Raw genomic sequence first — 25166 nt, 5'->3', positions numbered from 1 at the left:
TTCTGATATCACCCTTCCATATGAAAGGAGCGACCTGAGTTGGCAGCTCCTGCCCATGGCATAGGGGCAACGTGAATTTAAATGTCAAAGTAGGCTGATTATAATGTCACCCTTTCACGTGATGGAGAGGCCCGAGTTACCACTCTTTCAGCACTTACCGACATCGATGCTGAAGGCTCGGGTTGGCTGCCATAGTTTCCTCCACAAAATTTGACTTTTCAGACTGCCTGAATTTTCGGACGTTTTCGCGGTCCCTAGAGAGTCCGAAAAATCAGTCGTCAATGGAATTACAAATCTTTTCCACCTTGGTTGGGGGATTGCCCTAAATGCTGGATGAATGGTAGTTTCAGCTACGGCTGTGATGCTGTAAAATGCTGATTACAGTCAGTGTTAGTCCCTCTTGTTAGGGCTGTAGACTTGTTGCGTTTATGCCGTCACTAGCAAGATCCAGCGCCTGCCTTTTTTGCACCAAGTGTTAGAGTAGTCAAGTACATTTACCCAGTCATGGGGTGTAAGGGTAAGAACGTAGCGTAGGCGTGACACACAGTCACAGTCACGGCTCACTGTGCTTGTCACGTGTGACGCCCATATCATCTAACAATAGGGCAAAAGTGCACCAGCCAGTGTGGCACGCCATGCCTGCAGTCTCTCTCCCTCCCCATCCCATTTCCTCCTCACACCCTTTCATGTTATCATATGCCATTGGTAGACCTGTGTAGGCAATTGTAAATGTGTTCTTAACCGCTGTCAGTGCAAAGCCGACGCACTCAGCGTTCGTAACAAAAGTGGCACAGGGATCTCACTCACATTGCTGTCAGCGGGGAGGCATCAGAGCTGCTTGCTGCACCCGATGCCACTTCTTGGTCAAGGTTTTTCACAGCTGACTTGAGCTGCTGCAGAGTCTTGCGCATCTCGTTCACTTGCCTGCACAGGGCAAGTGGTCAATAAACATTACATGTCTAACCTATATATATAACAAAAATATTAGGAATTACTGACCAGAAAAAATTCTTCCAAAATTTTTTTTAACAAACATAAGCAATTTTTTACTTTTTATATTTAATGCAGTTGGCTATCAAATGAACATAAGGAATTTCCCATTACCCAGTGGTGCCAGCTTGGATCATAGGTTGTTAACATGCTTTGCTGCATTACATGATGTTGTGGTAAGCGTTTGCACTACATTTTGTCTATTTGTCTCATAACTAGTGAGTCCAAAATTCGCACTCCCCAAAAGCAACACAAAAGGTGAAGCATACTTCTTAAGAGGTAAACCACAGCACAGAGGTAGAGCACAGGCAAAGTACATGTTCACACCTCCCTCACCTGTCGACAATGCTCTGGAAGTCGCAGCATGGACATTCGTAGAATTCAAAAACCGTAAGGGCTTACTTAGCTTTCAGTATGACATACCATATTCTGTTAAAAACTATGCTAAACATTATAGTAATGCAGAGAAGCCATACTAGCTAGCCCTTGGCCTATCCCTTTTAGAGGGCTAGTGATGCTGGGGCAGGGAAGCCAAGGTAACCAGCGCTCTGGTATTCTGAGGTTTGACTGCATTTAGAGGCACCTGTAGAAACTGTATATAGCTGAACGAAACTGCCAGAGATAAAGTACAAGCAATGTCATTTTCTAGAACAGCTATACGGAGGAAAATTTATGTGAAGCGAAATTTGCGAAAGATGAAATTTCAAGACTGGAACAGGAATACAAATTTTTCTTCCCTTTAAAGTGGCAAATTCAAATCCCTAAAACTAAACCTCTATAATAGGCAAGATTATAATTTTATCTTTACTGCATTCCTCTATTCAAAAGAAAACCAACAGCATGCATTTCAGCAAGTTCCCTGCAACAAAATTTCGTGAAAGCTCTCGGCAGAAAGGTACATAACATTATACATGAGCACATAACTTGTTTTACATAGAATTAAATGGTATATTCGGAACCAGCACATAAATATACATGTTCTTTTAAGAACAATAATAGAGTTGAAGGTTGAGCTAGTTGGTCACACATCTTGGAAGAAGGCAGCAGAGCAGGCAACGAAACAGAAGAATCACACACAGACAAGGACAACGCTGTACTGACAACTTATATTGCCCAGAACCCGCACATCCTCTTCTCCCTTCAAGTCTGCAGCCAACTTCTTTCAAGATGTTCTTTTAAGATTTCATCAATGTGACTCATTTATAAACAAGAATTTTTTTCTAAGACCAGCTTCCACCCTAAAAATCAGAAAGGCCTATATGATTCGATTGTGAAACATCACTAAAATATGGTCAAAAACCATGGAGACCTATAACTTTGCTTTAGTGTTTCTGAAAATTTCGAAACACGAGATATAACCTCTTTGTGGTGCAGTCTGCATCGGACCAAAAAAATAAAGCTAAGTAGCATCCATACCTCCTTTTATCCTTCATTGATGGGTGCTCGTATGGAGCAGGAAGCTTTACTGTGGCTCTTGCTGCAGTGTCCCCCTTGGAAGCTTCATTTGTAACGCCAGAACCTAGGTTACCTGCATTTATTGGGGATTAAGAGGAAATATTACAAATACTCAACAATGTTACTGCAACAGCAATCCAACCAAATGCACCTGGCAAACTCTGAACGCATTTGTGAGGCAAATGAAGATGAGAAAAATATGTGCATTAAAAGCAAAAGCAGTAACAGGACCTTCTCCTCCATTTTAAGCTGACGGTCAACAGGCACGGTTGCACCACATCATTTTTAATGTGTCCACAAACGGAAGTATCGAACGCTGATGACGTCTATACATTCAGATAATCTGCCAATAAGTCAGATAAATATAACAGTAAACAACACGCTCGCCCTAATTTGCAGCCTAGCAAAATGATGAGAGTACAATTCTAAGCATGACACAGTACCACCTGCTGGAAAAACTACTGCACACGTCATCACAGGCGTGTCAATGCCTCAGCCACATGCACATGAAGCTCTACCACTTTCCTTATGAGCGTGCTATCTGACTGTTCAATTTGAGCACATCGTTCTTGAATCTAAGCCTTGAATTTGGATAAACATCGAACGAAAAGCTCACTCTGAACACCGAGCCTTGATGCCTCTGACTGGAGTGAAGTGAGTTCACTGAGAAGCTGGTCCACTTGCGACTTCTGCTCCTGCAGGGCCCTGATGTTCTCGGTTAGTCGGCTGGTTTGAGGGTCCTCCTGGTCATCCTCCTCCACAGCGGCATCAGGACCAGCAAAGTCAAACTGCACACACATACAGCCACCAGGAAACAGTTAGGAAAGCCTCACGCTGTGTGTGATGCAAGAAAAAAATATATACAAGAAGCACAGCGAAGCACACACAGCCCCTCCCCCCCTTCTTTATCAGCCTAACTATGTACTGGAGAGCAAAGTCCTACCCACTGACCTAGAATTAACTCTGCCCAAGCACCAGGTGCATCCATGCTATCCCCCCCCCCCCCCCCCCCCCCCCCCCCCGCAGACTCTCTAGTCTAATCCATCCAGGAGTACTGATAAGCCGCTATTCATGGCCTGAGAGTACCTGCCAAACGCACTTCATCCCATTGTTACCATCCTAGCTAGTTCATTCTCATGGTCCAGATCTGCGGTCACTACTTGCCCACAATAGATGTATGGCAGAATCTCAATGATATGATTACTGCTGATATGGATAAAACTTCTAGCCACACTGTGTGTGGAAAATAAAAAGATCAGCAAGAAGTGACTGATGACTGAAGCAGTGGATTCATGCCCTTTGCAAGTTTACAATATGTGAAGGCAAGCTTTTATCAAGTGCGCTGTTGCCAAAGTATCAGAATGCCACTTTACTGGTTCTGGCATCTCTCGTGCGCAGCTGCGTAGCGGCAATGAGTGCATGAGCTCGCCCCATGTATTTCTTTTTCTTTTTCCTGCTATTTTCCACTGCTTTTGAGCATGAACAATCGTAGTGCCATGTTCCAAAAGCATAAAGCAACTTAGGCTTGCGTTTTCCACGTAGATGCGCTGTCGAAACTGAAACAAGGCGCATTGTTATCAACTGCACTGGCTGGTTGTGATCGTAGCTGTTCCTCTCGTGTCAGTTTGTGTTTTGTCGTCATGTAGCCTGCGAAGTTCTGCAAACTTTCAGTAATTTAGCACTAGCTAAGCGTCAGTCGGCGCGACGAGTTCATTATATTAAGGTTAACCGCCGCGATATGTTCGTTGCATGTTTTCAAATCTATGCACTTCAATGGGGGCGGCATTGGGGAACTCGAAAACTTCGTAATATCGAGAATTTGCTACATGGAGGTTCGTTACATAAAGGTTTAACTGTACTGCATATTGCCATTTTGCCACTGAGGTGATCGGCAACTTGTACTAATCATGTCACACAACCTTTAAGGGTACAATAGCATTAATGGCTCCTATCCGCAGGTCTCCTTGCAAAACCTGGTTTGCAAACATGCCCTTTGTTAATTGCTCAATCATTGATCCCCTAATTTGTGGCTCTGTTACCTCACATATTGTTATAACCATACAGTTGTAGGCATCCACATTACAGTAGAATCTTGTTAGCATGATCCGGCTTAAAAAGTTTCTCAGTGTAACATTTTTTTTTTTTCGTTCCCAGCTGATGCCTTGCAGAGGTGATGTGTATTTTCGTACAGCTAATACAATCATATTTCCAAAATGAGTTTAATGACAGCAAAAACTGCTGAAAACTGGCAGGGTTTCGAATTTCCCTCTAAGGGGCAGCGGAAAGTGCTATGAACCTACCTCTGCCCCCCTTTTTTTTTTGTTGTTGAAAATTTAGTTTTTTATTTTGATAAAGTGTTTCTCAGTTCTCTCCTTTGTTGTCAGAGTCTGCAGCGCTGACTTTGACAGCGCACCATGATGCTGCTGCATGGATGACATTTCCTGTGTCTGTCTTTTGGAGGTATTGCTCTCGGGAAGTTGACAAAGTGCCATGCTTTAGACCCTCTCGGTGGCTTTGTTCAGGGTGTGGAGTGAAACAATGAAACTGACTCGTTTGTTCGTACCATTCTCAGAAAATCTTGCTTATGGACATCTATAAACAAAAAGTCAAGCGCAAAGTGATGGACTAAAGAGTGCTGTAATAGAAGCAAGTTCTGCGCCAAGTATTTATTAGTTATTTGCAACTTTAGTTATTAGTTATTTTCCATTTGCAACCTTATGGAGTCTTTTTCGATTATACAATTTTTAGATACATCATAACATTAATGGCCTCTTTAGGATAACACGATGTTTAGGTACTCCGCTATAATTTTTGACGGTCGTGAGAATTGTACCGAAATTCCTCTGTATATATGAAGGACCGCACCCCAGAAATGGATGTAAAACACCACTTCAATCAAAAAACATGCCTGCATGGCTGTAGGGGTAACATGTCTGGCTCAGAATCCAAGGGTCCGTCGCACCCTCCCACCACAATGCTAGAGTTGCTGCTAGAGTTGGCAACTCCTGTCAACTCAACATGCCATGTAGTCTCATAATGCCACATAACCCGCTGACCAACAGGTTGGTGGTCCACCGAGCCACCTGCCAACTACCACTTTCCAGATGCACGCTCACGATTTTTCGCTCACAACGCCGCAACTGCTACTGCCAACGCTGGGCTTTAATACTATCGCATTAATGGAGGGTATTCTGATTATTTTTGTGTTCGCGAACCACAAGACCGCATTTTGCTATTCCACTGCTTCGATGATTGGTCACTTGAGCCGATTGTTTTTGTTTTGTTTTTTCCTGTTGTCTTTTTTAATTCGCCACTAATTACAACAAGCAGAAACTGAGGCCTTCCAAACACTCTCCAATGCCACCATAGAAGTACGAGTGCACAGGTTTGTGAACTTCGACAAACAAGTTTTCTCATGCAAATGCTCCAATTGCTTCAACATTTCCATGGTGGGGAGCACACAACAGGAGTCCTTGTTTCAGGAAATTTCCTGGGCAAGACCGGGACAAGTTAGAATGTTACTGCATGTGTACTGATGTCATGCTGGCAGCCTAAATGGCTCTTCATTCCCCTATGGTGGTGGTGGGTAGTTACAAGAGTGTGGGGTGGACAAAACACCAAGGCAGAACATGGCCCTGACGGCAAAATTATGAAGGCAATAAGCAAAGCAGCAAATTCAGGTGTCATCTAGCAAAAGATAAACTGTATGTCCCAAAGTTTAAAAAAGAGAAAACACAAAACCCGTGACATGCATATGTTTGTCTTTTTGCGATGAGTATTGCATATGGCTTCATTAACCTTGAAACACGATTCAGCAGTGCACTATGAATAAGCTATTGCCCCGTAATTTCTGCATTGTAGCTTCAGTTTGATTTCTGTAGACCAGTGCCTTGACAACACATCATAAGTGGGGTAACACCACACTGCTCCGTTTCACACAATCAGAGAAGCCTTAGCACATGCTTTGCCTGCTGTCAGCAGCTTTGAGGGTCCCCGTTACCAGCACCACCAACCAGATTATGTCGACCAGGCCTTTCCCAGTAATTTTCAAATCACTCTCGTCTCCCTCAGCCAACCACACTACACAATCCCTGCCTTCATGACATCTGCCAATCTGCCTTGCCAACTCGGGCTATATTCACTTTTAGGAATCATTATCTTTTTCTCCTCATTATGTGCCATTCGCACGTCCATATCCTCTCACTAATATCAGTTAGCACTATCCATCCTCTGTTCCTGAATCCATCTTGCTCTCTTCTGGTGTCTCTTGTAATTATTTCAAGCTCGGGAGTAAAACGATGGGATGCCATCATTCACACACCACTAATGGGCAGCATGCGCATTAAGGTAGGCTTGCCTGGATGCCCTGAGGCACCCACCTTGCCATGCTGAGCAAGTATGCTCTGCAGCACCTGCACCCGGCGGTCCAGCTGTTCGAGCCCCAGGTCACCCGCTGGGTGGCCTCCCATGGCTCCAGCCAGAGCCTCGACCGAAGCACCATCCGCAGCCGAGTCAGCAGACATGCTCCAGTGGCCATCACCTCCCGAGGTGTCACCGGATGGCATGACACCTTGGTGCGGACGGCGCGAAGGCGCGCTCCGTTTTGGCTCTCGCATGGCTGACAGGGGAGGTGCCAGCAGCGTGCCGGCAGCAGTCTCACGCTGCATCTGGGTCACCCAGTCGCTCAAGTCCGTTTTTGAGTTAGCCAGCTGATCTGTAAAGCAACGCACCACGGTGATGAATGTTCAGAAGTTGAAAGTCATCCAAGGAATGACTTCACCATGTTCAGAAGTCAAGACCTGCTTAGCCATTTTATTTATTCGTTCATTTTAAGGTCTTCTAAATTCCAGTTTATAACAACAAAAGGAATCAAACTCAAACACAATATAGACACACCACGCAAGCAGACGGGAAAGGTCAAATGCTTTCACTGGAACAGGAAATTACGTTTCACTATACATGCTGAAAAGCAGAGGCATCAATAAGGAGGGCAGGTAGGCCTGTTCCTCAAAGTACTTCATGGAGTAGGCAAGTTATGAAATTGGCTAGTCTGTCAATATGTTCCTACTTAATGCTGATTTTCAGTATGAGCGGTGCAGATGCCATACAAAAAAGTTGACATTCAGGATAATATCAAAAATATTATTTTTGTTCTGCCTATGCAACAGGTACACTATAAATATTTCGTATGACTGTATTTATTACATTTTACTGCATTCTACTCACAGTACACTTCAAAAAAGTAGGCATCAACTTGCCAAGCATTTAAAAACAAAACATTTGAACCCATCTAGTTTTGTTTCCTTAGACAAAAGATGAAAGGTACTTGTTCATTCTGCACATGTCATACAGGCTTAAATGGAATTAAGATTTAAATAATTAACAGTGGCAGTGACTTCTTGAGCCCTAATGCTTGAGTACCATGATCCAACTGTGGACCCCCCATAAATTTCCTTGCGATAGGCAAAAGCAACCCATGACCCAGTGATGCAAACAGCTTCTTTGAGACGCCAAGAAATGACACCATGAATGCCGCAAGTGTCCTTTGTTCAATCACCATTATCATCATCATCATCATCATCCGGACTATGCCCACTGCAGGGCGAAGGCCTCTCCCATTTTGCTCCAATTATCCCGGTCCTGTGCTAGATGCATCCACTTGACCCCTGTGAACTTCTTAACCTCCTCTGCCCACCTAACTTTCTGTCGCCCCCTGCTACGTTTTCCTTCCCTTGGAATCCAATTTGTTGACCTAACGATAGGTTATCCTCTCTTTGCACTACATGCCCTGCCCATGCCCATTTCATCTTCTTGATTTCCCCTAGAATGTCAGTAACTTGAGTTATTTCTCTGACCCACTCTGCACGCTTTCTATCTCTTAATGTTACCCCTACCATTTTTCGTTCCATAGCCCTCTGGGTTGTCCTCAACTTAAGTAGAACTCTCTTGGTTAGCCTCCACGTTTCAGCCCCATAGGTGAGTACAGGCAAGATGCAACTGTTGTATACTTTCCTCTTGAGCGATACCGGTAATCTGCTAGTCATAATCTGCGAGTGCTTGCCAAATGCGCTCCATTCCAATTTTACTCTCTTTGTTATTTCCCTTTCATGGTACAGATCTGCGGTTACTACCTGTCCTAAGTAGACATATTCGCCTACTACTTCCAGTGCTTCGTTACCTAACATAAACTGCTGTTCCTTCCCGAGGCTGTTGAACATTACCTTAGTCTTCTGCATATTAATTTTTAGGCCTACCTTTCTGCTATTCCTGTCTAGGTCATCAATCATTCTTTGCAGTTCATCCCCTGAGTTACTTAGCAAGGCAATGTCATCAGCAAATTGCAGGTTACTGAGGTATTCTCCATCTACCCTTATCCCTAACTGCTCCCATTCCAAGCCTCTGAATACTTCCTCTGTGGAGATCGTGTCTCCTAGCCTAACACTTTTCTTAATGAGAATTTTGTCACTTTATCATGGTTCTGCATAAAGAAAGCCAAGCCAGTGCTTCTGAGCCAAGCCAGGGTTTAATCACATGTATCGACGGCGATGCACATTGCTCCATGCAGTTGCAAAGTATTTAACAAGGATTTTAGGTTTTTCTGGAAATACAAAAGAACTTGATATTTCACTCAGGCGACTCAGGCTATGAAGGACGGCGTAGTGGAGGACTCCGGAAATTCCGACCACCTGGGGTTCTTTAGCGTGCACTGACATTCCACACCACACGGGCGCCATGCTTTTCACCTGTACCAAAGACCGCTGAGGCCGCGATTTGATCCCACATCTGTGAGAACAGTAGTCAAGCATCATAACCCCTACACCACCTTGGTGGGGAAAACTTCTATAAAGAGGCCAACACATCCTGAATGCTTGGCTACCGCCATGTTATGTGCCACAGCACAGTTTCATTTCATAAATTTGACTGCAAATGTCTTTAGATCACTTCTGAACAAATGACAGAGTTGAAACTGCCAGGTTCACTCAAAATTTCATAGTACATGAGACATTAAATTTTGCTCACAATGTGACTCGCAATGACACATGAAGACATGTAAATGGCTTTCCTAGTCAGTTTACGCAGAATGTGATGACTTCACCTTTATTCGGGCATCTTTCAAAAAGTTATTGACACTGATCACTGCACAGCAACCTCTGCATCTTCTTGACACTGTTCATGATAGCCTATAAGCTTCTTGTGCGTTGACATGCTTTTTTCAGTGGGTTCTATCCGGCACATGGTGAAATTTGCCGAAGAAGCAATATGCCACTACCTCTCAAAATCTAAAAGTGGCTACCATATTCTTTTCAATCATAGACCAAGGGACCTAAACTTTCACTAGAGCACTCCTTGAAACCAGCTCGATTGCAATTTGCATCTCCTATTTGAGTTCTCCAGCTAGTTGAGGGAAGAACATGGTAATGAAGCAGAGGGAGGAGTAATGAGAGACTATTTGACCACCTTCACATAATAATCAACTGCTATTGTTCCTGAGCTGTAGTCCAGGACAGCTTAAGGTTTCACGATTTGTTTGCAGTTTCTAGTTTTCTTGCTGGTGTTCACAAGGCTGAAGTCATCCGCTACAATCTACATCATCATAAATACAAGTTTCACAAAGGTTTCGTACATCCATTATAGCACCAAGAGCCCATCTTTGGTTTGAGGACCCACAACTTTCTCTTCAGTGACCTGCCTTTCATAGTTTCATAGTTTCTTTTGGAAGCTCCTTTTAGTATGAACATGGGGGGACACATGTGAACATGTTTTCTTTCAGCTCAAATGGCACCATTGTTTAATGGCTGAGCAGTAGCGATGGGGCACGAGATATGAGGCACAAGCGCGCGTGCAGTGGGTTACCAGTGGGTAGGTTACAGCAATTCTTTCACCACATTTCATAAATCTAACAAACCCTGATGCAAAAAAAAAAAAAAAAACACAAATCATTCCATTAACCAGATTTTTTTTCGAAGATATCACTTTCGCACTGCATGACAAAAATATGCTCTTTGCCCATACAATTTTCCGATTCATACTTTCTAAATCATGGGCTGCAAAAACTTCTTATAGACAATATTTTTTTATTCCCAGCTCGTACATTCAAAATTCGAACAAACTATGGCATATAATATGTTTAGCAATCAACTAAACATGTCCTGACATACGAGACAGCCGAACCACGGCGTGACATGAAGAGCTGAAAAGCAGCGGCGCTCACCCACTGTGGTGGCTTCTCTGCAGTACCTAGGTACAAGGGGCAAAAGCAGCAATGACAACGAGCTAGCATATGAGAGGGCTGATTCCATGAAGATGCCACATGAAGAGAAGAAACACAACAGCTTCTTCACAGTTCTTCCCAACAAAAAGGAGCTGTTCATACTTTATGCCAAGAAATGCTAATCCAATGTTTGTATGAAGTGAAACGGTCAATAGATGCTTTGTAACTTATTCAGAACCTACATCCTTCAATATCAAGAAGTTTGGTACGCATATTTTACCAGGTAAAGGATTATTCTCTGCAGCTTTCAAAAAATGCATTAACCAAGTAAGTTTTACTGCATTCAGGGCTGCTTAACAGCCATTCTCATTATTCTCTGCAGCTTTCAAAAAATGCATTAACCAAGTAAGTTTTACTGCATTCAGGGCTGCTTAACAGCCATTCTCACTGGTGACTCGTGATGCAGAAATGCATTAATGCTCACGTGCACCATAACGTGAGCTAGTCTGTTTGACTTACCTTGCAAAGCTTTTGCTTCAGCCAGTTTATTTTCAGCTTTCTTCTGAACACTTGTGACATAGTCATGCTGCTCTTTTAGTGCAGACAGCTGTGCAAAAATTAAAAGAGAAAAGCAGCTGAGGAAGAGATAAAGGCAGAAATAAGACAGACATTTCCTAATTTCTGCAAAAACTCCGTTAAGTTCAGCTTCACATATTTACGAATCCTTACCTGAATGGTATGAGCAGAACAGCAAAATAAAGGCATAGACAAAATGCTTGCGGCATCCCAAACTCAATTACAGCCACCTTTTCATTGATTTTGCATCACTCGGAAGTCAAAAAAGTAATTTGCAGATTCCAATAAAAAAAGGTGAAGGGCTGCGACAACCTACACAAAAAAGTTACATAAAAAAAAAAAAAAAAGGTCCTACTATGATGACTCAGTGGTTATGGCGCTCGATTGCTGATCCTGACGACACTGGTTCGATACAGGCCGCAGTGGAAGAGTTTTGATGGAGGTGAAAAGGTGCCTGCATACTATATGATGTCTGCATGCTAAATAACCCCACATAGTGAAAATTTTCCGGGACCCTCCACTATGGCGTCCTTCATAGCCTGAGTCGCTTTGGGACATTAGAGCTTATAAACCAAGCCAAAAATATGGCTCCACTACCTGACAAAATAAACTGTCGAAACAGCTACAAGGAGCTTCCGTTACCATTCAGTGTGGAAACAAAGTTAAATGACGTTTGCTGACATCAATAACAATACAGCCTAAGGCAATCGGCAGCAGGGAGTCACTTGATGACAGTGACCTTGTAGGAGCGCATCACCATCAAACAGAAAAAAAATAAAAAACGAATGCAACAACACCAGCAGCAAAGCTTCTGACCTTTTTTTGAGATTCTAGAATCTTCCGTATGATTGCATTCTGCTGCATCAAGCTTTCTTTCTCATCCTGGAAGCAGGAAAGGAGAAAAGAAAAACAAAAAAAGGTATGGTCAATAAAAACTAATTTTTTATGTAAACAGTCTGGATACCAAGATAATCCGATCAAATGTGAGAAACCTATTACACACCCCAGCCCCTTAAGTAAATACTATATAAAAGAAAAGGTAGAAAAGACTGAGCCATTGTAGTCATACAACTTGCCAACATGCCGCTGCTGTGGACAGAAACTATATTTTGCAAATTTGGCACGCTGCAAAGAAGCCCACTGAAAACACTGTAGACAGCTAACACGAGTCTCAACTGCTTTCAGAGAAAGCTAAAAGGCAAAATTACAACAGTCCTGCCAGTGTAATAAAGTGTGTTGTCCTTACTTCCAGTAACTGTGCATACTGCATGTCACCCACAGCATCACAGTCAAGGCTGTTCTCAAGGCCACGCGCAGATTGTGGGGACGCATCACGAGCTCCAGATTCTAAATGCTCGTTCAGGTGGCGTTGACGCTGGTCGAGGGCATTGAACTGTGCAGACAAAAAATATCATTATAGGGTTTAGAAAACCAAATGCAGATCATCATGATAACGAATGTATACAGAATCTGAACAATTTCAAATTATGCCATTACAAGAAGGAGCAAAAAAACTTCACAAGAATAGGTCTCACTCTCATCATCTGATTGCATTTTCAGCACATTAAGAATGCTGCTGCTAGTAACAAAGAAAGTCATTATTCTTTCACTATGGTGCTGGTGGCTAAAACAGCATTTTGAAGAGTGGACACAAATGCAAGATGTTTGCAGTGAGCAGCTTAGTGTCATGTGATAAAGACACTAACAATGTTATATATATTATGGCACTGCCATACTCATAAACCTGGCACAGTTAGGTACCCCTGCAGTTCGACCACATGGTTTACAGGGTTAGGACATTCTAAAGTTACTAGTACAGTGCAACCAGTCAAAACCTTCCGGTAGCCCTGAAAGTGAGATTTTCGAGATGAACAAAATTAGTGTGAAAAGGGCGAGTATGTCCTTGTTTCTTCACGTTTCTTCTTTAAATATGCAAGTCACTCCTCCCAGTGCTACAACCTACAGCAACGCCTCCAACCCCATTTCCCATGTCCTGCTCTAGTGCCCCCTACTGCCACACCAAAAAAAAAGATCGTCACTCATGTTCAGGTCTTCCATTCACTAAGTGAAACTGCACAAGCTCACAACCTTGTTATAGACACGTTGCAGAAAGACACCGCACGTAGGTAAATGACATGCAGGTGCACCATACCTTCATGTATTCTTTTCTAATGTTCACGATGCCCTTGAATATGCACAAACAACACATATCCCATATTGCCACTTTGAACACGTCTTTGTTGTAATTCAGCTATTATTTATTATTAATTCAACTGAGTAGAGTTAAAAGAAAGTCATTTCTCATGATGCAGTGTCAACCAACGCATAAGCAAAGCACGAGAAAAACCATGCCCTGCCTTCAAACATGCTCATTGATTACTTGCTTGTTCTGGCACTGCCTTAGTTAACATAACTTTTTTGCCACCCTAATCCAGGGGCCCCGAAACTTTTCGAGGTATTTCCATCCTAACAAGAATTCAATTAAAGGTCACTAACCCCGAGTTACAGTGTGGAAGGTACGAAAGTGCTGCAATCAATTAACACAGCTTGCTTTTCACAATGTGGCACTTGTTTATATATTTTAATATTTGAAAGCTATGACACTTACTACACACCTGCCACTATGTATGCCCCCCCCCCCCCACACACACACACACAAAGAAAGGAACTTCTTTCAAGTGATATGAATAAGAGACCAGCACTTCAAAACTGTATTAAGTATACAAACAATTAATGAGAGAAGTTGCTAGAAAGTAAATGCTACAAATGGGTTGCATACCCTTCCTCTGTGAGCGTCACTGTTTGATTGTTCAATATTCAGCTGATGCATCATATGCTGAAGTGTCTGTAAGTGCTGGTGAGCCATCTGGATATTCACACAGGAAAGGAAATGCATGCAATTGAATGAACGCAGGCATTTATGAAAAAGATGCATGCATTTCTACCAAAGCATCAAGTACATCTGAACTATCGACAAGTGCCTTCTACGAAGATGCAAGACACGGAAGGGCACATCTCTGTCAGCGTGACACAGTTAGTCGCAGAACTAAAGGATGCAGTTCAGACTGTCAGCAGAATAAAAACTACAATGTCACACAGGTGAGACACTAGCCAGACCTGGTCGAGAAGGGACTTCATTGAGAGAGACTTTTCGGCCAAGTCACTATGAAGCCTTTGCAAACGACACAGTTCTTCTTGAGCACGCTGTAGCCGAAAGAACGAAAACAAAAGTAAGAAAGGAACATGCACAACAGTCAAATTATGTACACAGCTAAAAAAACAATGATATTCAAGTTGGCACACAACTTCATTTGGCATTTTATTTTTCATGCTTGTTTCATTGTAATCTAGCATAGTTTAGGCTTTGCAGTGATTTCTAAACACAGCTGTAATGGAATATCATTTGCTGTGCTGCTTTAGGGATAGACAAGCTTTTTTTGTGTGTGTGGAATGCAGTCTGATCAACCAAAATGGCAGGATAGGCAGAGCTGGGTCACAACCTCCATGCTTTAAGGACTGCATCTGCAAACTTAGCCTCAAATGTTTTACTAAAAGCCTAAAGAGGAATCTTCATACTGGGTGCACGAAGTATTCCAGAAAACAACATTGACTTCAGGCAAAGGACCATATCTCTATAGACATCTATAAAGCAAACGATGGGAACTGCTTATTTCCAGAAATACTCAATAAATCTGTCATCCGCAGCAGTAACTGATTCAATTTAGCTTTGGAATTGACTGCATGCTTGGGTCAAGTGGCTTTTAGGGATGTTGCCCATCAAATCAGTAATGGTTTGGTTTGGTTTGTCCAAAAGCGACTCGGGCTAGATGGCACAGTAGAGGGCTCCGGAAATTTCAACCACCTGGGACTCTTTAACATTGCACTGACATCGCACAGCACACAGGCATCTTGCTTTTCGTCTCCATTTAAAAGCCGCCATCGCGGCCAAGATTCGATCCCGCATCTTCGGGCACAATAGTCGAGCGCCCTATCCACTGCACCACCATGGCGGGGCGCATCAGCAATGGCAGCCTTCTGTGAGCCTTTCGTGTCACGTGGCTCTCGTCAGCCTCCTTCTTAATAATGCCCTGAATGTAGTAGTCGAGCAGATTTAAATCTAAAGAACTATGAGGCCGCAAGTTGGGAGTAACGTGGTTGTGAAAGGTTTCGGCCGGCTACTCCTGGGTAACGCAGCCAGTGCAAGCAGGAGCTCAAGCTTGCTGAAAGACATAAGGTCTTTCTTTTGAAACAGTCTCTATCCAGGCCTTTACAATGCTGTCAAACACCTCAACGTAAGCAGCCAGCATTAAAGCGGAGTTCCGAAAAAAAAAAGTGTGACGGCATGATGCCACCCTCATTGCTGACAATGGCTAACACCCTCAAAGACTATGGAAATTTTGTGTGCATCACTGTACACACCTCATTAATGCTTGAGCAATGCTACCCGTCATTACAGCAGTTAACATTCTAGAGCGCAGCTCTTATACACTATTCGGTGGTCGAGCCGCATCGCCGTTGGTGTTGTTGCCAGTGTAACCGAGAGAAGGAGTAATGAGCCAAAAAAAGGGCCACAAGTTGTACACTGCTCACTCGCGACTCTTCTCTCTCTTCTGAGAAATTCTCTCTGCACAAGAGAAAAAATAAAGAGTGCTTTTAACGGCACATACTACAAACAAGCATCTCACAAATTATTTGCCTCAATATATTGCAAAAATGCTTAAACAGCTGCGCTCAAATTTTGCATCAGGGATTATCGTAATCGTCCTTAGAAGTTTTTGGTCTTGGTTAAAGCTGCTTTAATTCGAAAAAAAAAAAAAAAATAGAGCAGTCTCTCCTCAAGCTTCAGCTTGCTCAAGAAATGCTTCAACCAGAGCAAGTGATCCTTCCAAGTTTTATTAGACATGAATTGCCCTGTTAAGCATTATAAAACACACTGAGGATAACTTTGTTAGAAAGTGAGACAAAGAAATGGCGACAACGCCGAAGCAAGATTTTCTGCAAAACGAGGCCTTTAGCGCTGTCACTTTAACATCAGCTTCCAGCAGCTGCCATGCGCAATCCTCATGCTCTGGCTAGTGTGCCCTCTTCCTGTGGCCGGATTTTCTGCTTGGCTTCACTGACCAGATCATTCTTGCAGCTTTGCACCAAGTCCAGAGTCATGTTCCACTCACATCAACCAGCCACTGCTTCCTGGTTCCCATTTTTCAATGTAAATTAAACAGCACACAATTTAAATTTACCATCATAGCTTTCATTCAGTGACGGTGTCATTCTGAGCAACAACAATGCACAAAAGCAAGCACAAGTGACGCCGATGTAACTGATGCCGCAATCTAAACTTCTGGATGCATGGCTGAACTGGATGAGGCCACCACCTAATTTTACTTTCAAGCACAGTTACAGAGCATGGCAAACAATCGCAGGTGATGGCGTCTTATCTCTGGCTGTATATGAGTCACATCTTTCTATAAGATACACCAGCAAGAAATCCAGAAAAAGCTGCTATTTCTATATACTTGAATGTACTGTAGTCAATCCATACAGGAAGTCATGCGTAAATGGGAGCACTGTAAAAAAAAAAGTGGCAACTTCCACAAAGCCGTGAAACATGTACTTGCATAACTGAACATGCAATACCACACATGGCCACAAGCTTAAGCATCAAAAAGAGTGCGCTAATAATGTCCACCACGTGATTATCAAAAACAAGTCTGCATCCCAGAGCAAGGATTAGTATACTTAAGTAGAGAAGCATGAAAGGCCATTAGAAACTGCTCCCAAAGTAAAGCACGTTTTATTTGTGCAACGAATGCATCCCCAACCCCCTGCCCCAAAGGTATTCATTACACAGAGAAATGGTAAGAAAAACAGTTTTAACACCAACATCAGACTCGTTCTTTGCACAAGTACGCATATAAACGTGAGACATTTTCACCACGCAAGGAGTAACCTCTGGATAAAAAGCAGTAGACAACTTAGTCAGTGTTGCAAATATCAATTTACAAATTTAGAGTAAGTGAAGATCTTGACAACAAACCCGAAAATTTCTTTCCATAAACCTTTTTGTGAATACGCCTCCCAAAAACATTTGATATGCAAAAGGAAACAAATAAAATAAATGTAAAGAAACTGGTAGTTAGGTCTTAACAATAACTACATCTAAAGCAAAAAGACTCAGTATGCTCACAGGATCCTCAGACTTCTCAAGGTTTTTCATCAGGCTTTTCACTTGTCGCATACAGTCGTCTAGGTGTTTCAGTTTGCTAGTCAAGGCACTTGTGTCATGCTGCAGCAAAATGAGAAGACACAGACAGCCTTATTACATTTTCTAATAAGTAAGCATCTAATAATACTTGCCATTGTGATTCACACAATAAATGCTAGCTCTTCTAGAGCAACCACAGAATGTACTGCAAGATGGAACTGCACTTTCTAACAAAAAAGCTTGGTAAAAATCAACTTTGTAAAAGAGCATTATGCAAGTTATTTATTACATTTTTTTTACAAACACATTGAACAACCAGCGCGATATATAGAAAGTCTTCAAACAGGTCTAAGTCACTTGAAATTTGTGAACGACCATGGCCATACTCACTTTCCCTTTTCACCTTTCTCAGATGATAAAATGCCCTTAAGTAGCAGCAATCCTAACCTTCGATTCAAAGGTAACAGCAAGAATGTTATCTCTACAACACAACAGCAGAACAGTAGCTACAAAACAAAACCAACAATGCCCGCTGTTGTCATACAACATGCAAAATTCCAAAAGATTACAATCCTGACTGGCAGATTTAGCTCCCAAGACAGTCAAAACTAATAATTGTTTTATGCTATTACCAGACTAGTTCGCTTAGAGATAAAAGGTGAAACAAGCTGATTTATACAGAACACATATGTTTAAGCAACTGCATTAAGTAAACTGCAACATTTCGTTTTCAAATGACTTCTCAAGACATATCAGAAAACCAGCCAAATGCAAAAACTTACAGCACGATTCGTGTTTTTGCTGGCAGACGATGCACTGCCAACAGAGGCAGTGCTTGGGGAGGCTCGGTCAGCCCTTGCATTTCGTCGCACCTGATCGGAGTCCGTGTTTCGACGTTGCATTTTAATGGAGATAGTCCAATGCCAGCCCTGTGTATGAAAGTGCGAGCCATATAACCAAAGTGGTTTACAAAACAAGATCTCGCTACACGGAAGAATAAACAGGTCAGAGCATGCACGTGCATGTGGCTTTGTTGGCTGGCCCTTCTGCAAATCTCAGCACTCTATATATTGGTTAATGGCAGTTCAGTGCCAGTTCATAGTTAGTAATGCTGGGATTGATGGCACATTTGCAAGTAGGGCCATCATGCAGCAAACACCTTAAAATTTTTTCCTGCCATGGCCATTATGCCTTAATCTTGAAGCTGGAATTTGTATTCAAGTGCTTTAGCTTGTTCAAGGTGTTATAGCCTCTGGCAGAAATAAAGATAAGCAAGGAGTTCTTAAGATAGCATCCTCTCCATGAAACAAAGTGAATGAAAAGGTACGCTTTTGCCACATAACCGCGACTACTGGCGTTTTCATAGTGATGTACGGAAACCAAGGCACCGCACTTAGTAGCGATTCATTTTTCTATGAACTCTGTGTCACCTTTTTCTATGTCACCTGCTCAATAAAGCATCACAGTTGATAACCAGAAATTAATGTTGTTCACCTACAGCAACAGCAAAGGAATGCTAAATAATCGCAAGCAGGCAAAAGAACGGAGGAAAAATTCCTCCTATTCAGCCTTGTATGCTCATGCTACACATCCGTTCACTCTCTTGTTGTTTTGTATTCTAACATGACTTGTGTTGAGTTAGAATACTTGTTTGGTTTCAGTCTCTATAGTGTCCCAAAACGACTCAGGTTATGAGGGATGTCATAGTAGAGAGCTCCAGAAAGTTTGACCGCCTGAGGTTTTTTAACATACACTGAAATTGCACAGAACATGGGTTTTGCTCTTTGCCTCCATCGAAGAGTGGCTGCCATGGCCAGGATCGAGCTCCCATCCTTGGGTTCAGAAGTTGAGTGCCCTAAACACTGAGCAGCTGCAATGGGACCTGTGTTAGATGTTGCTTTTGTCACGGCTGTTTGAAATATTGTGTACCACATTTGGTTCTAAAGATTCAATTCCAGTGCTTGCAGAATGTAGTGTTTGATGTAAACTCAAACAGTTGGAGTAAACAGCACTGTTCTTGATGTCCTTGTGTAGCATCGTCTCAATGGTGACAAACAGCCCTACATTCCACAGTAAGAATTGACGCCTGTTGCTGTGGCTTCATTTTTTTTGAAATCTGTTGCACTACAGCATTTGCAACACACACTGCCAGTTCCATCTTTCTGGAGAAGCATTTTGTTACTGCCATCACAAAGCATGCACTACCTTTCCAGAAAGTTGTGTTGGGTTTCATGGCTCATAATTAAGGCTATGCTGTGTCAGTTAAAAATACTTTCACAGAAGTGCAGGAACTGCTATGAACTTAGCTCATACAATGCTTACACAACATATGTGCACTGTTACATACTTGCCCGTCTCTGAAAGTGAATGAAAAAAATGCAACATCTTCCCATGCACTACAATCAATATTACATTGCTCAATGCATTAAATATACTACTATGTATAAGCACAAGCACAAGATTTGAGAAAATCTATTAGCACGCGGCTTTTTCCAAACTTGCGTACCGAACATCAACCTTGTACTGCTAGCTAATGTAACAAGTATTGAGTTATTTCTCTTTAGATTTTTTTTATACCGGTCACGCAGTAGTAAATGTGACCTGAAATACGGCTAAAATCCTGCAGCTATAATTCCAGAACACATGCCCTGCGGTGCTCCATACTATGAGAAGCAGCCAGCAGAATGACAGATGACAGGCGGCAAAATAAGAGATTGCAATCATTCGAGTTCCGTTGAATCGGCTCATGGTGACAACGTATCGAATTGATGCGAGCGACTGAAATTATCCCAAGTTAAACTTAACAGTGCGTCTAAAATTATAAACAAATCTTGATCGGACGAACAGCACCACACAGTTCATCAAATGTCTCGGAGAAGAAAGCATGGAGGCACGACTTGGAATATGCGACCTTCAAAGTACGGCCACTTTCGCTATGCACATGCTATGCACCCTATACATGCATCGGCTCTGAGGTCTTTGACAAGCCGCAAAGCGTAATGCTATCTTTTGCAATTAACTACAAGACACACCCAAGAATTCTCGAAGTTCGGTTCATCCGCCAGAGCGCTGATGTGCGGTCGCATACATAATGCCGGGCGCTGGCAACCAAGTAAAAGAATCAGATATCAGAGAATTAACGCCCACCGCTGGAAAGTAAAAGTTGAGTCAGTAAAGTACCCGTCACTTCGTCAGGCGAAGAAGGCTAGGTGGACGTGCAGTGCTAGATAAAAATTTACTGGACGTTGACCGGGCACTTACGTACTGACTGGAGCCCGGATAGATGCGACGCAGGTAGCGCGAGTTAGGACGGCAACTCAGTCGCTGAGGTTCGGAGAAACACAAAAGCGCAGTTCTTGAAGATGAAGGTCAGCCTGTGATGCGGAATTTATGCGGGGAAAGACAAAAGACCCCGCGAAATATTCGAGGGTCCATGAGCCCAACGACGATGCTTAACCGAGATCAGGATCATGTTTCTTTTGCATGCAAACCGAACCGCATGAGTTGGTTTCGTATTCCAGTAATACATATAAACACGCATTTTCTAGTAAGTTACAAAATACATATTACAACAATGAGATGTAAAAGTTTATATACAAAAAATATATGGCTACGTTATGTAAATAAACTGACTTATCTTAGATTGCATATTTCGGTTTCGATAGTGCCGTGCACAACGTTGCGATGCGACTGCATTGACAAATAGCGCCTGTATTGCTGCAGCCGACAGTGGAAATGACAATGTCTCACAAATGTTGCTTATCACTACAGAGATAAAAGAAAATTCCGATGCTGCAGACAATGCGGTGTGTGTGTGTGTGTGTGTGTGTGTGTGTGTGTGTGTGTGTGTGTGTGTGTGTGTGTGTGTGTGTGTGTGTGTGTGTGTGTGTGTGTGTGTGTGTGTGTGTGTGTGTGTGTGTGTGTGTGTGTGTGTGTGTGTGTGTGTGTGTGTGTGTGTGTGTGTGTGTGTGAATCAAAGAATCCACGTTAGGGTGTCTAGACACCCTAACGTGGACTCTGCGAGTCAGTTCTCGTTGTTGGTCGGGGTCCTCGCTGTGCAGAATGGCCTCCCACTGCTCCAAATTGGAATTAGGAAGCTTATCGACAAAGGGATTTATTGGCATGCTCACATCATGTGAAAAGCCGTAGCTATTTCTCCACAGTGTGGGCACTCTGGTGTGTAGAGTGGGGGTACCATTGGTGGAGTTTAAATGGTGTAACGAGAGTGTCCGGTTGTAGCCTGCGGAGGGTGTGTTCTTCCGCCTTGTCTATAGTTTTGTGAGGTGTGGGGTATGTGTCTGGCCTGTCTGTAGGCCTGCAGGTGTTCAGCAAAGGTGATTATGGGCTGTGTAATATGCTCTTTTTCCTAGTCGGCTAAGGGGGGATTCCGGTGTAAGAGAGCTCGGGCGTGCCGTGCCAGTGGGCGGCGTCATTCCCTCCCGTATGTTCCGTGTGTCCCGGAAACCATATGATTGAGGCCCGATTAGGAGGGTGTTTTGCTAAAAGTGTCAGACATGATTGATGGATTAGTCCGCTGGTAATATTCCTGCATGAATTTTCGGAGTCTGTGAGGGAGAAAGATATGCTATCGTAGAGGGCTGTTATTGTGGCTGTAGGAAGAAGGAAAAGAAAATGCACGGACCTGCCACTGGCTCTGTAGCTGAGTCACCTCCGCTGCCTCGTGCGGACAGGAGAGAGATTTATTTATAGGATTTATTTAAAGGAAGAGAAAGGCGCGGTAATTTTATCACTTGTTTTCTGTGGACACCTCGACCGCACCATAAGGAAAGGGAGGAAGGTGGGAGGGAAAGTGGAAAGAAAGAGGACCCGTAGTGGAGGGCTGCGGAGTAATTTCGACCACCTGGGGATCTTTAACGTGCGCTGACATCGCACAGCACGCGGACACCTCCTCGTTTGCTGTGCGATGTTGTTGTAGCTGTAGGAAGAAGGAAAAGAAAATGCACGGGCCTGCTACTGGCTCTCTAGCTGAGCCACCTGCGCTGCCTGATTGATTTATAGGAAGGGAAAGGCGCGGTAACTGTCTCACTTGTTTTCTGTGGACACCTCAATCGGCCGTAAGGGAAGAGAGGAAGGCGGAAGTGAAGGTGGAAAGAGAGAAAGAGGAGCCGTAGTGGAGGGCTACGGAGCAATTTCGACCACCTGGAGATCTTTAACGTGCGTTGTGTTGTTGTTGTTGTGGCTGTAGGAAGAAGGAAAAGAAAATGCACGGGCCTGCTACTGGCTTTGTAGCTGAGCCACCTCCGCTGCCTCGTGCAGACAGAAGAGAAAATAGAGAAGAAAAGGAAGAGGGAGAGAAAGACGCGCGCCGCAACAACGGCCCTCGTCCACCACCGAAACGGTGGCGGGTGCAATGACGGCCCACAACAGATAAAAATTCTGCGGCAGGCTAGCCCCCGCCGCAAGCGGCGGTGGCCTACCTGTCCCAGCAGCACACGGACGCCTGCCTGCGCTGCCTCGTGCGGACAGAAGAGATTGATTGATTGATTTATAGGAAGGGAAAGGCGCGGTAACTATCTCACTTGTTTTTCTGTGGACACCTCAACCGCGCCGTAAGGGAAGGGAGGAAGGAGGGAGGGAAAGTGGAAAGAAAAAGGACCCGTAGTGGAGGGCTGCGGAGTAATTTCGACCACCTGCGGATCTTTAACGTGCGCTGACATCGCACAGCACACGGACGCCTCTTCTTTTCGCCTCCATCGAAACGCAGCCGCCGAGGTCGGGTTCGAACCCGGGTACTCCGGCACAGTAGTCGGGCGTCTTACCTCTGCACCACCCCGGCTTTTTTTTTCCTTTATTGCCGGTCATCACCAACACAAAACAAAACCAACAAAAACGCGCTACAAACAGAACGCTCACAGAAGAGCGGTTACCACAAGCATGACACTGTTAATACAGAAGCCGGCAGGTTCATACGAGTTGCCTTTGTCAAGTTAAAATTCCTTCATCTCGCATAGTGGTTCGACTCTTGAAATCCAGTCTGGCACAGTGGTCTTCAATTTGTGCATTTCAACCAATGCGAGAGTATACACGTTCTGCACCACCCCGGCGGGGCGGACAGAAGAGAAAATAGAGAAGAAAGGAAAAGAAGAGGGAGAGGAAGACTCGCGCACAACAGCCGCCGTCCGCCACCGAAGCAGTGGCGGGTGCAATGACGGCCTACAACAGATAAAACTCGGTGGCTGGCTAGCCCTCTCCGCAAGCGGCGTTGACCTACCGTCCCAGCCCCATAGGGCCAGGAACTACCACCTACTACGCGACTGACTGATTTATAAGAAGGGAAAGGCGCGGTAACTATCTCACTTGTTATATGTGGACACCTCAACCACGCTGTAAGGGAAGGGAGGGAGGTGGGAGTGAAAGTGGAAAGAGAAAGAGGAGCCGTAGTGGAGGGCTACGGAGTAATTTCGACCACCTGGGGATCTTTAACGTGCGCTACATCGCACAGCACACGGACGCCTCTTCGTTTCGCCTACATCGAAGCGCAGCCGCCGAGGTCGGGTTCGAACCCGGGTGCTCCGGCACAGTAGTCGGGCGTCTTACCACTGCACCACCCCGGCGGGGACTGCTGTGCGATGATTTATTTATTTTTTTTATAGGAAGGGAAAGGCGCGATAACTGTCTCACTTGTTTTCTGTGGACACCGCAACCACGCCGTAAGGGAAGGGAGGAAGGTGGGAGTGAAGGTGGAAAGAGAGAAAGCGGAGCCGCAGTGGAGGGCTACGGAGTAATTTCGACCACCTGGAGATCTTTAACGTGCGCTGACATCGCACAGCACACGACGCCTCTTCGTTTCGCCTCCATCGAAACGCAACCGCCGAGGTCGGGTTCGAACCCGGGTACTCCGGCACAGTAGTCGGGCGTCTTACCACTGCACCACCCCGGCGGGGCCCTGCTGTGATGTCAGCGCACGTTAAAGATAAGTAGAGAAGACCGCATAGGTGATGGACGAAGGCTGTTGCGGCGCGCGTCTTTCTCTCCCTCTTCTTTTTCTTTCTTCTCTGCTGTGCGATGTCAGCGCACGTTAAAGATAAGTAAAGAAAGAAAAAGAAGAGGGAGAGAAAGACGCGCGCCGCAACAGCCTTCGTCCATCACCTATGCGGTGGCGGGTGCAATGACGGCCTACAACAGATAAAAATTTGGTGGCACGATAGCCCCCGCCGCAAGCGGCGTTGAACTACGAGTCCCGCTTAGGTGGTGGACGACGGCTGTTTCGGCGCGCGTCTTTCTCTCCCTATTCTTTTTTTTTTCTTTTCTATTTTCTCTCCTCTGTCCGCACGAGGCAGCGGATGTGGCTCAGCTACAGAGCCAATAGTAGGCCCGTGCGTTTTCTATTCCTTCTTCCTACAGCCACAACAACAACAGCCCTGTAAGGAACAGCCAACCTTCACCACATTGTAGAGGGCTCAATAATAATTTGACCCACCTGATTTGGCCAATGTGCAATATACAAGAAAACATGAATCGTAGGTGTCCACAATTCAGTGTAATCCACTCAAAAGCAATAAGGCTCTTTCCTTTCTCCAAAACCTAATTTAAATAAAAATGATGAAAAAACCGCGGGTAGAAAATGGGGTGTTAAACAGGCTGTCGCTACAACACTCAGCTTTCGCTCTATCAGTAGGTTCAAGCCATGCTTAACCCACCCAATTTTTTCTTTCTTCTCCATTTTCTCCTCTGCCCGTACGAGGCAGCGGAGGCGGCTCAGCTTCA

At 44.1% G+C, this 25166-nt stretch overlaps 1 protein-coding gene across 1 annotated transcript in view; it reads right to left on the bottom strand.

Annotated features, from left to right (window-relative positions):
• LOC146190764 (uncharacterized) overlaps positions 1-18395 on the bottom strand; it is a 64035-nt gene extending 45640 nt beyond the window's left edge. The window contains exons 1-11 of the mRNA XM_084601144.1: positions 18221-18395; positions 17421-17519; positions 14351-14437; positions 14013-14099; positions 12480-12626; positions 12050-12115; positions 11177-11264; positions 6825-7159; positions 3062-3233; positions 2407-2518; positions 808-924 (exon numbers count right to left, since the gene is read on the bottom strand). Of these exons, the coding sequence (XP_084457270.1) occupies positions 808-924; positions 2407-2518; positions 3062-3233; positions 6825-7159; positions 11177-11264; positions 12050-12115; positions 12480-12626; positions 14013-14099; positions 14351-14437; positions 17421-17519; positions 18221-18340 (1430 nt within the window). The 5' untranslated portion in view covers positions 18341-18395. The remainder of the gene's footprint in view (positions 1-807; positions 925-2406; positions 2519-3061; positions 3234-6824; positions 7160-11176; positions 11265-12049; positions 12116-12479; positions 12627-14012; positions 14100-14350; positions 14438-17420; positions 17520-18220) is intronic.
• Between the last annotated feature and the right edge of the window lie 6771 nt (positions 18396-25166).

Source organism: Amblyomma maculatum, chromosome 4 (assembly GCF_055883805.1).
Source record: "Amblyomma maculatum isolate TAMU_Amacu chromosome 4, ASM5588380v1, whole genome shotgun sequence".
Lineage (NCBI taxonomy): Eukaryota > Metazoa > Arthropoda > Arachnida > Ixodida > Ixodidae > Amblyomma > Amblyomma maculatum.
Note: the sequence above shows the minus strand (reverse complement) of the source record. Positions and strands in the feature narration are given on the sequence as shown.